This window comes from Cheilinus undulatus, linkage group 15 (assembly GCF_018320785.1).
Source record: "Cheilinus undulatus linkage group 15, ASM1832078v1, whole genome shotgun sequence".
Lineage (NCBI taxonomy): Eukaryota > Metazoa > Chordata > Actinopteri > Labriformes > Labridae > Cheilinus > Cheilinus undulatus.
Window position 1 is genome coordinate 1,675,006 of NC_054879.1, and position 15,136 is coordinate 1,690,141.

The following is a 15,136-nucleotide window of genomic DNA, read 5'->3' on the forward strand; positions in this document are numbered from 1 at the left end:
TTTTCCTATTTTTGCCACTCTTTGCTGCATTCAACCAATTTTTCCCACCTTTTTGATGCTTTTTGCCCATTTTAATAATTTTTCACTCATTTTTTGCCATGTTTTTGCTTTATTTGACAATTCTTGCCAACTGCAACTCATTTTTTGTCACTTCTCACCCATTTTTGCCACTTTCTGCCCATTTTCTACTTTTTCTCCCCATTTTTTTCAACTTTTCACCCAGTTTTGCCATATTATGGCTATTTTGCCACCTTTAACTTATTTTATTGCTGTTTCAACACATTTTTGACACTTTTCATGACTGAGGCTCTTGCAGGTTTTTTATTTTTTTATATTTTGGGTCTTTGGTTGAGCAGGGTTGAGTACCACTGATCCAGAGTATCCCCAAATGCATGCTACCTTTCCACCAGAAAGTGTACCTAATAATTTGGTCACACTGGTATTCTTCCATCCTCTATTTGATTGGTATAACCTGATTTCTCTTGACCTTTGAGTACTGAGTGGTCTCATGCAGTTTCCCCAGACGACTTCGGATGCCTAAACCTCCGTCTCTGTGTTTAGAAACCAGTCCGACCTTTCAGCCTCTTATTTCAACATATTCATCTGTTCCACTGGTGTTCATCTTCTCTGTCTAGTTATCTCCTCCTCAGCTGTTCTCAGCCGACAGATCAGCCATCTGACACCTCTGATCCTCCCGTCAGAGGCAGAAATGTGCTTCTTGATTTAAGCCCTGCTGCTCTAAAAATACTCTCATCAAAGCTCTGAGGACATGCATGAGCATCAACACCAGGCTGACCAGTACACAGCTTAAACTACACCGACCCAAGTCAAGATGAGTTATGGGCAAAATGTTAGCTCTGCTAGACAACGTCTGAAAATCTGTGATAATATCAGAGGGAACGACAAAGTTCTATGAACAGTAACTGTGTTTACATGGACCAGCATCCTGGTTTTGCTGCCAGTAAAACTCCAGAAGATAACAGGATACCATGACTTGTGTTCCACCTTACTCTGTTTTCTGTTAGCTGCCGACCTCCAACACAGGCATGGTCTCAGCCAATGGATGCTTCAAGAAAATAAACACTGGGGGGCCATGAGACTGTCTGACTTCTGCAGCCAACGGGGTACTAAGTTCATGTGAAGTTCCTCATTCATGGTCCCCAGAGGATGGGTCCCAGTGTCTTTGGTGACCCTCTTAATCTACCTCCAGAGCTCTATGGTTATTTAGATATGTAACCATTACATCTTCATATCAAACCAGCAGTTGGATTAACGTGACTGCTTGGTTTTTGGTGTTGTTTTCCAGGTCCGTGACTCCTTTAAAGAGCTGAAGAAACGTTTCAACAACCTGAAGTTTAACTACATGAAGAGGAACGACCGGACCAGGAACACGAAGGCTGTCAGGAACCAGTCCCAGCAGGTGGAGATGTACGAGGAGAAACTACAGGTTTGTCTGGTGTAGGGCTGTCAGTATTTATCTACAGTCCCATTTCAATTTCACTGATTATTTTTTACAGCTTTTGAATTATATTCAAATATTTCTGCACATTTTTATTAACATGTATGTAAAACGTTCAGTTGCTTTAATCACCGTGTAGTTACACATTCGTCCACTAGAGGACCCTCCAATATTACATCACAGATTACAGTGAAGAAATAATGAGATAACAGCAGAAGTAGTTGATGTAAATTTTTATGTACTTTTTAATGTAAACAGCCACCTGGACCATTTAGAGGCCTCTAACGGGTATTTTAGTACTGATGGTCAACTTTAAAATGAACAAACAGGTTAAAAATTAAATGTCAAACAAAAATAAATTGCGCAGCTTGGGGCGGTGATGACATCATGTTTATAATGAACAAAACATTTAAAAATGTTGGTTCTATCTTGTCTTTACATGTTTTTACCTAAAAACGCGAGGCTAATCAAGAACAGAGCGTTTTTGTTCACTATCGTCCCAGCCGTGGAGACAATCCTCTCTGCCCTAACAGAGGTGACCGGGATGCACAGGTAACGGCGTGCCAGCTGGGACAGGAGAGGATACCTGGACCTGAACCACCACGACAGCGGGTTACTGTGGGTGGGCGTCACCGTTTTACTCTCAGACATCAGCATCTCTTGATGTAGCGAAGCCTCACTTGTCAAATCACCACCAGCGTGCTCACCACCTTGGCGATAAACATCCCCAATGGCGGCCATTGTGGCGCTTCTGTGTTTTGGTGTGAAAGCTTCATTGTTCATCAGGTCACGTGTCCATGTGACGAAACATTTGGTTCCTACACCTACATATGGGTGAAGTAGAGGCCAAGGAGAGAGGGGAGAGACTGGACAGTGATAATAAACAGCAAAAATATTTAGAAAAAAAAAAACACATTCGAATAGCAACTTAAGCTTTTGGATATTAATGAGTTTTTAAGTATTCAAATTATATTCCAACCACAAAATTCGTTCCAACAGCCTTAGTCTGGTGTCTGGTCTGAGTCTGTGTTAGGAATGTAAATCTTTAGGCCAGGTCTGATGACGCTGTGTGGTTGGAGTGAGAACCGAAGCATGGACCAGGCATGGACACCTTCAGTTTTAAGTGACATGGACTCCATGAGACCTCTGAGGCTGTGCTGGGGGACCTGGCACCAAGAAATCAGGACATTCTTTACAAAGACATTTTAAAATTTCACTGTTATTCTCTTCCATCATCAAGTTAAGACAGTCAAACCCCTTTTCTGCTGGTCTGGTCTGATCTGTAGTCTTAGAATAAAGGTAATGTTGTAGTATTTCTTAGAATTTCTGTCATTTTCACACAGGTTTCTTTAAACATAAGCTAAACTGATGACTCAATCTTAAAAGACCAGACATTTTTCACAGTAGTAATAGTCAGAGAGAAACGAGGATCTGTCACATGTTGGTCTGTCTAAACTCGCAGGCGCTCAGGAAACGTCTGCAGGGTGTGACGGCACGGTTGGGGTCAGAGGTCAAAGACGGGGGCGTGGCTCGAGAGGCGGAGGACGCCATCAACGAGCTGCAGAGACAGATGGGAGAGTTTGAACGCGGCGTGAGCGAACACCAAAAGACGCTGGAGATGACCTGCAAACTGCAGCGAGCCGTGGAGGAGGTGATACAGGCCTGTTACAGTTCATTCATGTTTAGTTCACAGCAAAGACTATTAGTAATCCAAAACATGATTTAAGACGTGTTTTTGTTCTTATGACCAGTATCAGTTCTGGTGTGAAGAAGCGAGCGCGACCATCGCTCGAGTCGGGAAGTTTTCATCTCAGTGTCGCAGCACAGAAGCCGTGTCCGTTCTCTACCAGCAGTTTGAGAAGTTTGTGTGGCCGACGGTTCCTCAGCAGGAGGAGAGGATCAGTCAGATCAGCCAGCTGGCCGTCAGACTGCACGGTGAGTAAGGGTGCAGAGGAACCAAGAAGGAGGCAGAGGAGCATCCACCAATCAGACCAGTTATTGGGGTCCCAGGGTGCTGGAGCCTATCCCAGCAGCCACTGGGGTAGGTAAATAAAAGTGACATTATAAAATTATTCTGTGACGGTAAACCATGTAAATGGAGTCCCTTTCTTTTGCTCATTCCTACCAGCCTTATGACCAAACCACTAACTGACCAGAGGACCCGGCCTCCTCCTCCCTGTGTCAGAGCCGCTGTCGGACGTTTACAGTCGGCTGTGTGCCGTAATGCTTTGACTCACCATCTTTAAACCCATGTTTCTTGTCCAGGATAGTTAAAAAAGGTCCGATTACCTGTGTGAGACTGCAGGAATCATACTCAGAATACTCAGTTCTCTTAAGCCTGACACCCAAAATGCTGCATGAATTTACAGTGGCCCCATATGTCCCACAGTTCATTAGTACATTTAAAAATGGATGCCAGCTTGTTTCACCAGTTTTCTACAAGTCGTATATTCCCATTTTAATGTCAAAGCATGCACACTGACTGACTAAAATGCTGAAATGTGTCTGAATGTTGCTGAACATTAGATTAATATAATTACAAACCAGGGATGGAAAGTTCAAGCAAAGATATGAATCCAAAGTTGTTAGGAATGTTCTGATGAACGTCGATTAACTGCTGTCATGCTTCTGCATTAGCCTTTAGAAACACTACATGCTGCTAACACATGAGGAGAAATGCACAAATATTTTACAGAGTAACGACAGAACTAAATAAAGTCATGGAAAATACTAGAAATGTCATTAATGCGCTAGCACAGGGGTGTCAAACTCAAGGCCTGGGGGCCAAATCCGGCCCGTGGTACAGTTATGCCTGGCCCACCAGGTCATATCATATTTTTATTATAACTGGCCCACTGGTTCGAGGTCTGCAGATTTCCTCCAGTTTAAAAATGTAAACCCAACCCTGATGATTTAAAATGTCCTTGTTCTGTCATAAAAATAAGAAAAAGGAAACAAATAGAATAGTTAGTTAAAAAGTCAGAAATATGGGAAAATAAATTTCTGTTTTCATTTCATTTTCTTGATTTTGCAGTTATCACGCAAAGTTATGGTTTTGGTTTTTTTTTTCATATCTTTTTAATTCACATTTTTGACTTTTGTCTTCTTTTTTTTTACCTTTTTAGATTCTCAATTTTGAATTCTAAATTGATTTTTTGTCCTTTAAACTCACAATTTTGATTTATTTTTCTCAAGTTTTGACCTTTTTAGCTCCTTACTTTGACTTTTATCTAATAATTTGGCCTTTTGTGTCCTCAGTTTTAAATTTTATGTAATATTTTGACCTGCAAAACTCAAAATAAAATTTTTTTTCTCAGCTTTTGACATTTTTTAGCGACCATTTGGAAGTTTATCTCATAATTTTACTTGAAAAACTCATGATTTCAGTTTCCTATTTCATGTTTTGACCATTAGAAACCATGATTTAAACTTTCTTTCTTGTATATTTTCCTTTGAAAAACATGATTTTGACTTTAAATATCCTTTGAGCTTATACGTTTGAATTTTTATCTCAGATTTTGAGCCTTTAAACTGACCACTTTTACTGTTTTACATCTCAAAGTCATTTCAATGCTTTGATTTAATGATGGTTGGATGTAACCTTGCAAAGCGGATGGATCTGCCCGTTTCCGTGTTTCTCACTGGTGAATCCATCCTGTCTGAACCTTTCCAGTTAGAAAGTGACAGGACCAATCAGCGACGAGGGGCAGTACTTTCAGGCGCGGCGGTGTCGTGACATAAACAAGCAGCAACAAGAGGCCGGTGCAGTTATGGAGGAAGAGATTAGCGTGGATGCTGCTAAAGCGCCAGTTTTATCAGAACTTGACGACATTTCCTCGTTAAAAGAAGAACAAAGAACAGCAGTGAGCTGATTTCTTTTCAAAAACCACAAAAGTCATGGTTTGCGTTATTCCTCAATCGCTGCTCGCGCACCCCGGTCGTGGCTACGTCACATGTTTTGTTGCTCTGATTGGCCCGTAAAGATGTGACAGACAGAACGTTTATCCAATCACACCCTGAGTTTTTTTTCAAAGCCTCTGCCCTTTCCCAAACACTTAGTATTGAAGGTTTTCAGATGGATGTGTGAAACAAATCCATCTGGTGTGTCAGGTCAGCTTAGATGTGCTACTGCCTCCATCTGGCAGGACTACCACATTACAGCCTGGTGCTGGTAAAAATGAAGTATAGATATGGTTTAAGAGTGATGACAGGCACATAAAAACTTTTGATATCTTTTTTATAAATCAAAGGCTTATCAGATATTAGAAATTCATGCTATTACATGTATGACAGTGACACTAACTCTGTGTTTGTATGTTTGTGTTCAGGGGTGGAGGAGGGGCAGCGGTACATCGAGAAAACGGTCAGTAAACACTCAGAGATGGTGAAGTCCATCAGAGAGCTGAGTGATGGACTGTTGGAGCTGGAGGCCAAGCTGAAGGTAACAGAAAGCTCACTGAACCACGACTGAGACATCAGAATGACATCTCTAACAAGAGCTGAGGTGCCAGATAAGCAGCTGTTAAATCACACGCCCCATTTAGAGACACTGGAGTCCTCTCAGCCTTTGATTTGACTCAAACCCTCCCCACTTCAGAATTTAACTCATGACTGCTGAGACTGTTGGTTCTGACTGACTCATTCCTTTCCAAAACTTCACTCTTCCTTTATACTGAAGCATGATGATGTTAGGACCAAACAAAAAGGGCAGACGACTGCAAAAGTGCTTTGCAAGATCAAATCCATTTTCCATTTCTGAAACCATCAGCATCCTATATTACACTAGTCCAGTATGCAGGATTTTACTGTGTCCATTGATATCACTTTGTTTTTTCCAGAAGGAAAATCTCAAGCAGCAGCAGCAGAAGGAGCGAGAGAAAGAGATGAAAGAAGAGGAGGAGAGGAGAAAGAGTGAGACGGAAGAGAAAGATGAAGGGAAGAAAGGAAACAGAAAGTGGAAAAACAAGGAACAGACGGATAATCGCAGCACACAGGAGAGGACAGAAATGGTAAAATAATGACAATAAATGAACACAGGAACGCCTGCTCACGGTGCGTTCAGTCAGGTGTAATACTCTAGTTATGATACTGCAGCTTATCTAATATTTTTTACCTTCAGTACGAGCTGAAGGAGACAGGCCACACCCCTGAGCTGACCAAAGAGCATGATGGGAAGGAGGTTCCTGTGAAGAGGCAAACAGCAGCCAATAAGAAACCTCCGTTCCAGAAGAGCCGGAGCCAGGAGGTGGACAGCGTCGGCTCAGAGGACAGGTACAATAACCCCGAGAGGTTAGCCAGAAACGTTCTGTTCTTTTGAAAAAAAGCTTCACCGAGTCGTCTCCTTCCAACAACAGACAACATTCCTCCTCCTCCTCCTTCTGCTCCACCCACACCTTCAGCCTCTCCTGCTCCCCCATGTTGGCCAGCCGAAGGATCCACGCCATCCACAGCCAATCACAGCCCGTCGAGCCTCAGGCCACGCCCCCTCTCCCATCGTTCTCTGACATCCCGAGAGAGCTTCAGAGGAAAGACACACAAGAAAGGAGCCAGCAGGTGATCTCTGCTTCATGTGGATGTGATACAGCAGATGAGTCAAAGATGATGTGGTTCCTGTTTTCATTTTCATGGAGGCATCAGAGTCCTATATTCTGATTTAATAATGATTTCTGCACTGATGACGCAGAGTCGTAGCTCCAGAATTCTCAGCCTCTACTGACACCTTAAGCTCCCCTTTGTTAAGCCTTACCGCCATTTCAGACAGGCTGCGTGTTTTGCACATGTGCCACAGGTGCTCTAGATCCTGTGGCTTTCATACTAGCCGTGTGTTTGCTGCGTGTTGGTCCAGTCTCCCTGCTGTTAACAGTCATTGTTCATAAGTTTGAACTCAACAAACCTCCCTACAACTGACTGCATTCACTGTATAGTGCAGGGATAATCAATCAGCGACCTGAGGACCACAACAGGCCGCCCAAAGCTCCCCAATCGGACCCCAAAACATCATCACATTCATAAAATCTGAAAAGGATCAAAAGATGCCATGTTTCTAATCTGTTAAGCTATCAAATCAACCCTAATAATGATCATTAATGATCAATAATGAAACCGTTTTATCAGTAATAGCTTAGCGTTAGATCTGTCTATATAGAAACCCCTGTCAACCCATGATTCATGAATGTGAAGCAGGATATTTATCAGTCCAGTCCTGATGAAACCTTCAGTTCTCTGTGTCAACTTTCTACTTCAGACCCTTTCAGAGTAAGAGAATCTAAAGACCTGTTTCCTGCGTGTGTTTTTCACCAATCACAACAGCGTATTAGCATCAGACGCAATGATTGACAACGAAATGGGATTGCGATTTTAATCTAATAATTTTCTAAATTCCTCATCTTGGCTGGCTTTGGCGCTTTGTCTTCCAGGTTCCATCAGACTCAGAAATCTGGGAGTGATTTTTGACAGTCATCTAGGATCTGACAAACTAATCGACACTGTAGTTAAGACAAGATTTTATCAGTTACGTCTTCTTGCCAAATGCAAACCTTTCTTGAGCCGTCATGATCTTGAGATAGCTGTCCACGCCTCAGTAAGTTCCAGGCTGGAATACTTTATGTTGGAATCTCCGGATCCTCAGTCAGACGCCTTCAGCTTCTGCAAAATGCCGCTGCACATCCTTTAACAACCACAGACCAGAGCTCATTTCTCCCATTCTCTTCTCTCTTCATTGGCTTCCAGTCCATCTTAGAATTGATTTTAAACTTTTAATGTTTGTTTTTAGAGCTCTGAATGTCCGTGCTCCGTCCTGTTTGTCTGAGATTTTAACTGTTCGTGAACATGGCAGGGCTTTGAGCTCATCTAACCAACTTTTGTTGGAAGTCCTCTGGTCTAAATATAAACACTGGGGTGATGGAACCTTTTCAGGTTCTGCACCCAGGCTCTGGAACATTCTCCCCTCTGAGATGTGTGTAATCTCTGACTTGGGCCTTTTCAAATCAAGACTTATTTATTCAGGATGGCTTTTAATACCCAGTAGTGCCGTGATTTGTTTTATCCTTTTAGTCTGTATTTATAAATGCTGTTAATTTTCATCTTTATGGCTTCGTCTTGTGCTGTGTTTTTAATGCTATTTGTGTTTTTTAAAGCACTTTGTTCACCTGTGGGGTGTTGTACAGGGCTATATAAATAAAGTATAATTTACATGCATTTTTCAACAAACACAAGTAATAAATCTCTCCATATTATAACCAACACAACAGATGAAACTAGTGCTGAAAATTTTTAAAAATATCTAATCTTGGTCATTTTTGATGAACAGTACATTGCAAACTCAGATATTTGTTGTAGGTGTGATTATTTGTAAGCTACTCTGAAAAATGAACTTGGATGATTGCATGACATGTAGGGCAGAACATCTCTGCAGCAAAAACAGTGTTCAACTGTTATTCTGACAAACATTTCAGGTTAAAGAAATATTGCACCTTCTATGATATGAAAACTGCAGTGGGCCATATTGTGTCTAAGGGCCAAAATTCATGGTGTTTAGTGGTATTTCGAGTGTAGTTGTTTCTATGGTCAACAGGTGTGGCTGCATGGCTGCAGCTTGGTTATAAGTACTCATGATTCGTATGTCTGGGTTAGGTGTGTGATCCTGGAACGGCTAAGGGTTTTTGGCCGTAAGGGCGCGAGTTGTTTCACCTTTAAATGAAAGTTTATGTCCTTGTTTGCTGTTGTGGACATTGTCTACCTCAGGGGTGTCCAACTCATATTGAGTCTGGAGCCAGATTTGCTCCGATGAGAAGTCCTGAGGGCCGGACTATTTAGGCCAGGATGGTGAAAGTCAATCGTGGGTTCTGAATTTAGGCCTTACCTAAGAGCCTAACAAGGTCAACATTTAAACATAAACTGTCAACCTCATTTTCACCATTAGTAAAACAGGAAAAAATATAAATAAAACCGATAATAAATCATTCTGAGATTAAAAAAGTGAAAATGATAACTTTAAAGGCTCAAAGTCTGAGATAAAAAGTCAAACGTATTAGTTCAAAAGGTCAAAACACAAAATTTAAAGGCAAAATAATGTTTTTAAAAGGCAGATATAGGAGGTAGAAAGTCAAAATCACAAGTTTTAAAAGTAAAAATATGACTTAGGATTTTAAAGTGTAAATCTTGAAGGTCAAAACATGAAAAAAGTCAAAATCACAAGTTTAAGTCAGAACTGTGAGATGCAAAATTGAAAATATTAAATGACAACATGAATTTATTTTCCCACCTTCCTGAGTTTTTATCTAACTTCTACTCTTTACTTTTTCAGAGTTTTATAATTCAACAAGGATATTTTAAATCATCAAGGTTAAGTTAACAGGTTTACTGGAGGAAATCTGCAGACCTCATACTGGTGGACCTGTTATGATAGAAAGATCGTATGATCTTGCGGGCTGGATACAACTGTACCACGGGCCGGATTTGGCCCCCGGGCCTTGAGTTTGACACCTGTGGTCTACACCATCGCTTTGAAAGATTACTAAAATGAACTTGTCTTAACCGTCTGGATAACTGGCAGCAAACGACGCAGACACACCCGCAGGTAAAGATGTTTACTACCTGTAGCCTCTGCTCATCAGTCAGGTCACTCCAGGATCAGACAGCTCAGTAGCTCAGTACTGGACTGATCTCCTTTAACATTGTCTTTAAAATCTACATTTCCATTGATTGCCGTATTCTTCTTGTGTGAGACGCGGTGCTTACACAGGCAGTCTGAAAGCCCTGACTCATGAAAATACAAACAAACTGAAACTGATGCGTGTCTCATGCCCCAGTCTGAAACAGCTGTTCCTCTCCTTAGTTACTGGTCCTAGGTTAGAAAAAATCTTGTCTCCCATTGAAACACTTAAAGACACCCCTGATATGATCAGAACACCAAATATTGTCAGCATTAGAAACCTTTTCTCTGAGCTTCGAGTGTACTGAAGTATTCTTTGTGATTGTTGATGAGTTGACTTGCTGATTGAGTGGATTTATTGAATGGAATGCTAGATTCTCCAGATGGTCATGTAGAAATCTTGATTCACTGGTACTGATGCTCCAGTCACACCTGTAAACCAGATTAAGGTCACAGTCTTACTACCATACACTGGGAAGACGTGGCCCAGCAGTGAGAGGGGGCTTTCTGATTGGTGGGTCTGGAGACCAATCAGGAGCCAAGAAAGGCCCAGTTCATGTACGCGCTCCCACAGAGTTTTCAGATGGTTTGAAGGTTTGCATGGTCCAGTTTAGAGTCACATTCACTTTACTAGGAGAATGTTCCAGTAACCATCAGATGTCATTAAAAGCAGCAGTTACTCACGTCAGTCCAACCTGTGATCCATTTTACCCAGGATGCATCAGCAGGAGGTCTGTCAGAGACGGAGCTCCAGCAGCAGGAAGTGATGTTGGAGGATTACCTCTCCAACGACGAGTACGAGTGTGTGTCACCTGATGATATCTCCCTACCACCACTGGCAGAGACACCAGAGTCCATCATGGTCCAATCAGACGCAGAGGAGGGAGTCTGCTTCAGTTCCCACAGCGTCCACATCAACCAGTGCAGCCACCAGTACCACGCACCATCAGAGCACTGGGGGAACAGTTCTGCTGGTGGTGCAGTGAGCTGCTCAACACCTCCCCCCAGCCTTCCAAGCAGCACCAGGTCTGTATCCAGAATAATCACAGAGCTACTTAATAACAGAACAGATATTCTGTGTTGGTGGTGTTTGTGATACCAGAAATGGGTCAGAATTAAGGGTGGGGCTGCCGTCAGGAGGTCTGGAAGGACTCCTGAGTGACCGACCCATTCTAGACAGAACAGTGGTCGTGAAGATTACAGTACCTAAAACAGCATTGACCCCTTGATGTAGATTTTTATAAATCAATCATGGCCAATATAATTTGGCTTTTTTGACTAAATAGCAGAAACCCTAACAGATTTCTACAAAGTAATGTCAGTGAAATAAAACCCTGAAATGTGAAATAAGTGACTGCATAAATATTCACCCCTCTAAAGTGACTGAGCTAATCCAACAGAGGTACAGACAGTTGGTGCTAGTAGTCTCACAGTTAGTGAAAGGAGGATCTCCTGAGGTCAGTGAATGTATCTCAGTGATTGTGGTATAAAGACATCTGTGTCTGGAAGGTCCAGCCACTGGTTCATCAGTATTCATAGCTACCATTACACCATGAAGACAAAAGAACACTCAGAGAAAAGGTTATTGAGAAGTATGTCAGGGGATGGAGACAGAAATGTTTCCTTGTCTCTGAACATCCTACAGAGTTCAGTTAAATCCATCATGAAGAAATGAATTGATTATTGAGTTGTTTTGTGAGATATTAAAATTGGTTTGATGATCCAAAACATTTAAGTGTGATAAATACGCAAAAAAATCATGAGTCAGAAAGGGGGCAAATACTTTTTCACAGCACTGTATATGTGTGTCAGTAGCATTGGTGCTAGCATCCTGGCTAACAGTTCCCTCAATGTGGAGCTAAAAAGTCTGTCAAACTATTATTGGGGTCTAACAAAATTATTTTTTGTGCTACTTCTTAGCCCGTTTAAAATCTTTCCATCCATTTTTACCACTTCTTGTTGCCACTTTTACCCTTCTTTCAGCATTTTTGGCCATTTTTACTCCATTGGTGCTGCCTTTTGCTATTTTAACAGCTATAAACTCTTTTCGCAGCTTTTTGCCCATTTTTGCCTCGTGAAGTCCATTTTTGCTGTGTTTCCCATGTTCCAAGCAACTTTTCGCCCCTTTAACCCATTTTGCCCCCTTTTTTCTGCCTCTTTTTACAGTTATTTCAATATTCCATTATAGTTTATTCTGTTTTATTTTTTGGCATCCTGGCATTTTTCCACATCATGGCTTTGGTGTGAAGTCTGACTTAACTTTCCTAATGCTTTAGTTCGCTGTGTCCATCCACATTGTTAAAATTACCAATAAAAAGGTCATTCTGTTTTTAAAAAAGGGTTACATGGGTTGACATCCATGCCCCCCCCCCATTTGGCTGGGTCCCAGAACACTGTCCCCTCTGTCCCCCTCTATGGGCGGCCTAGGGTGCCACCAAAGTCAAAGGTCAAATATGACCTGTAAAGATGTAAGCTCTAGCCCTGGCCTGTTGCTCCTCATTAGAAGCTGATCTAAATGTTTGAATCTGGTTCTTTTTTGTTTGTGTTTAGGTTTCGATCTGAGTCGAGTTCACTTGTCCAGAGTGTGCTGACAGTTCCCTTCTCAAGCCCACTCACCAGCACTCTGTGCAGCATCTTGGTTACTGAAGAGACCAACAAAACCAGCGTATCCCAGAGAGTTGAACACTCCTCGGGGAGCCAAGGGCCAAGGTTAGCATCTGAGTCAAATGCCGCCCTAAACAGCACCCATTCCCACAAGGACAATAATGTAACAGAGAAGAGTATCTCCTCAGGTACATGGCCACAGATGAAGAAGCATAACCCTCCTTTAAATGAACCCCAGATGACTGTGGGTACCTGGGACAAGGTCACACAGAATGCTGCATCCACAGGTGAGACCTTGACCCAGAGCAAACCCAGCCCACAAACAGTTGAGCTCAATCACAGCCCAACCAGCCCCAATTCCAGCTATGATCCTCCACAACCTCCTGATCCAGACCTGAACCTCCAAAAGGACGAAACTCCTCCACAAGACCCTAGGTTCCTTAAATCTTGCACCACATTTTCTCAAAGCAGAACCTCCATCTCTCAAGATAAAACTGTTCTACAATCTTGCCCCGGCTCAGGGAGTAAAGCCTCTTCCCAAACTGAAAACCCACTCTCCAGACCACAAAAGGGTGGTCAGAACAGTACAGGCGTAAGTTCAGTTAGCCAGCACATCATTTATCAATCCACTTCAAACAGTATTAGAAACTCAGCACAGGCCTTTAGCAGCCCCAGTTCAGTCAAAGAAAGACCAGAGAGAAAGACTGAGCCAGTCTCCAACCGTACAGAGTCTGCTTCCCACAGAGAAAGTAACCCTCCAGTGGAGATGAAATCCAGTGAAACTAGTGTCCAAACAAGTATGCCACTATCCAGGAACAGCAACCTTCAACAGTCACATCCAGATCCAACGAGTGGAAATGACCAAGATGTTCTTTCCTCCCAATCCAGCAAGGAAGCATCCTCTGTCTCCATGCCTCAGAGTAGCAGCCAGACCACGACCACCACTGTCATCCAGCAGACTAAGACCGTTACTCCAGAGAGTCCCTGTAATATGCTGCAGGCCAACAGTGATGTAAGGTCAAAGCAAGAAAGTCCTCTCTCACATGGGAGCAGAGGTCTACCTGAAGTCCACGGCACAGTTATTCAAGAGCCAATCTGTCCGAGCAACATCAGCACATCCAGCAGTGCCATCACCAGTTCTAATAGCTTCAGCAGCCAGCAGAGCCACCAGACAGTCCACACCTCCCACGGGTCTACCTGTACCCAGCAGTGTGTGCATGACACTGGCATGACCCCCGGCAGCTCTGCCAGGCCCGCTGCTCCTCCTCAGCCCGAAGCACAGACCCAGGCTTTGGCACAGCAGGCTAATCCGCATGTAACCCCACTGTCCTCTCCACCTCATCTACTAACTCCAGACCAAGACCCAAACATTTGTCAGCCCACAGCCATCCGTGAGGAAATCAAGCTAACACCTCAGATCCAAGGGCCTTCCCTTCCTGCTCCTCCTGTTCCCCAGGCCCAGGCAGAGTCTCTTCCCCAGGGAAAAGCCTCTAAACCTGGCCCTTCCTGCTTCACCAGGCCTCTGTCTAGAGCCATCGTCATGGAGGGCTCTCCAGTGACACTAGAGGTGGAGGTGGCAGGACACCTTCAGCCCGCACTCACCTGGTGGGTAGCATATAACCAACTCCACAAAAACACAAAAGATTAGTCGGGATGCAGCAGTACCAACCGGTATCAGTGCTGATACCAAGTCCAAAGGCTCATAAATCATTCCTGGTACTGTACTCTGAATAATTTCACATTAGCCTCTCATTATTTCAGGTGAGTTTGGAGCCATGTCTGCAGTTTGGTGACATTTGAACACTAATGAGGTTGACAAAAGTAACGCAGACTACAACTATGCACTGCTATGCAGTTTAAGTAGATGGTTATTCAGGTGACATTCCTGCCTGTTCAAAGCACCTTTTCCTTGCCAAAGTATGTTGCACCTGCAAACGTTATAAACCACAAACGTATGACAAATCTGCCGCTTTCAATGTAATAATCCCAAAATCATAATAACTGACATTTTCAGGGATTTTAACCTAGCACAAAAAGTAAGGTAATTAGTGTTTGGTAGATTATTTCTTTGTTGTAGCAATGCTTCTTGTCAATATATCTTATAGTGTTGGAAAGTCTGTTTATTTCCCTTTTAAATGGTGCCATAATGAACATGTGTTTGTGGGATGAGCAGCAGAGCTGAGGATGTGGGTTGGTCCAAACAGCTGATTCTGTAACTCTCTTGTTTGGTGGATTGGATGATTGAAGTCTGAAGAAACAAGACATTTTGGCACTTCAACAATTTATTTATTTAATAAACAGGAGCCTCTGTAGAGTGTAGAAGAACCATACACAGCCACAACAGCCTGGCTCCTCCCCCTCATGCTGGTCACCAGCCTGGCTCCTCCCCCTTACGCTGGTCACCAGCCTGGTCACCCACT

At 42.9% G+C, this 15,136-nt stretch overlaps 1 protein-coding gene across 1 annotated transcript in view; it reads left to right on the forward strand.

Moving 5' to 3' along the window:
* ccdc141 (coiled-coil domain containing 141) overlaps positions 1 to 15,136 on the forward strand; it is a 67,664-nt gene that overhangs the window by 42,003 nt on the left and 10,525 nt on the right. Inside the window, exons 19-27 of the mRNA XM_041807098.1 lie at positions 1,307 to 1,447; positions 2,922 to 3,110; positions 3,211 to 3,394; positions 5,788 to 5,900; positions 6,298 to 6,468; positions 6,579 to 6,730; positions 6,814 to 7,012; positions 10,828 to 11,138; positions 12,663 to 14,321. Of these exons, the coding sequence (XP_041663032.1) occupies positions 1,307 to 1,447; positions 2,922 to 3,110; positions 3,211 to 3,394; positions 5,788 to 5,900; positions 6,298 to 6,468; positions 6,579 to 6,730; positions 6,814 to 7,012; positions 10,828 to 11,138; positions 12,663 to 14,321 (3,119 nt within the window). The remainder of the gene's footprint in view (positions 1 to 1,306; positions 1,448 to 2,921; positions 3,111 to 3,210; positions 3,395 to 5,787; positions 5,901 to 6,297; positions 6,469 to 6,578; positions 6,731 to 6,813; positions 7,013 to 10,827; positions 11,139 to 12,662; positions 14,322 to 15,136) is intronic.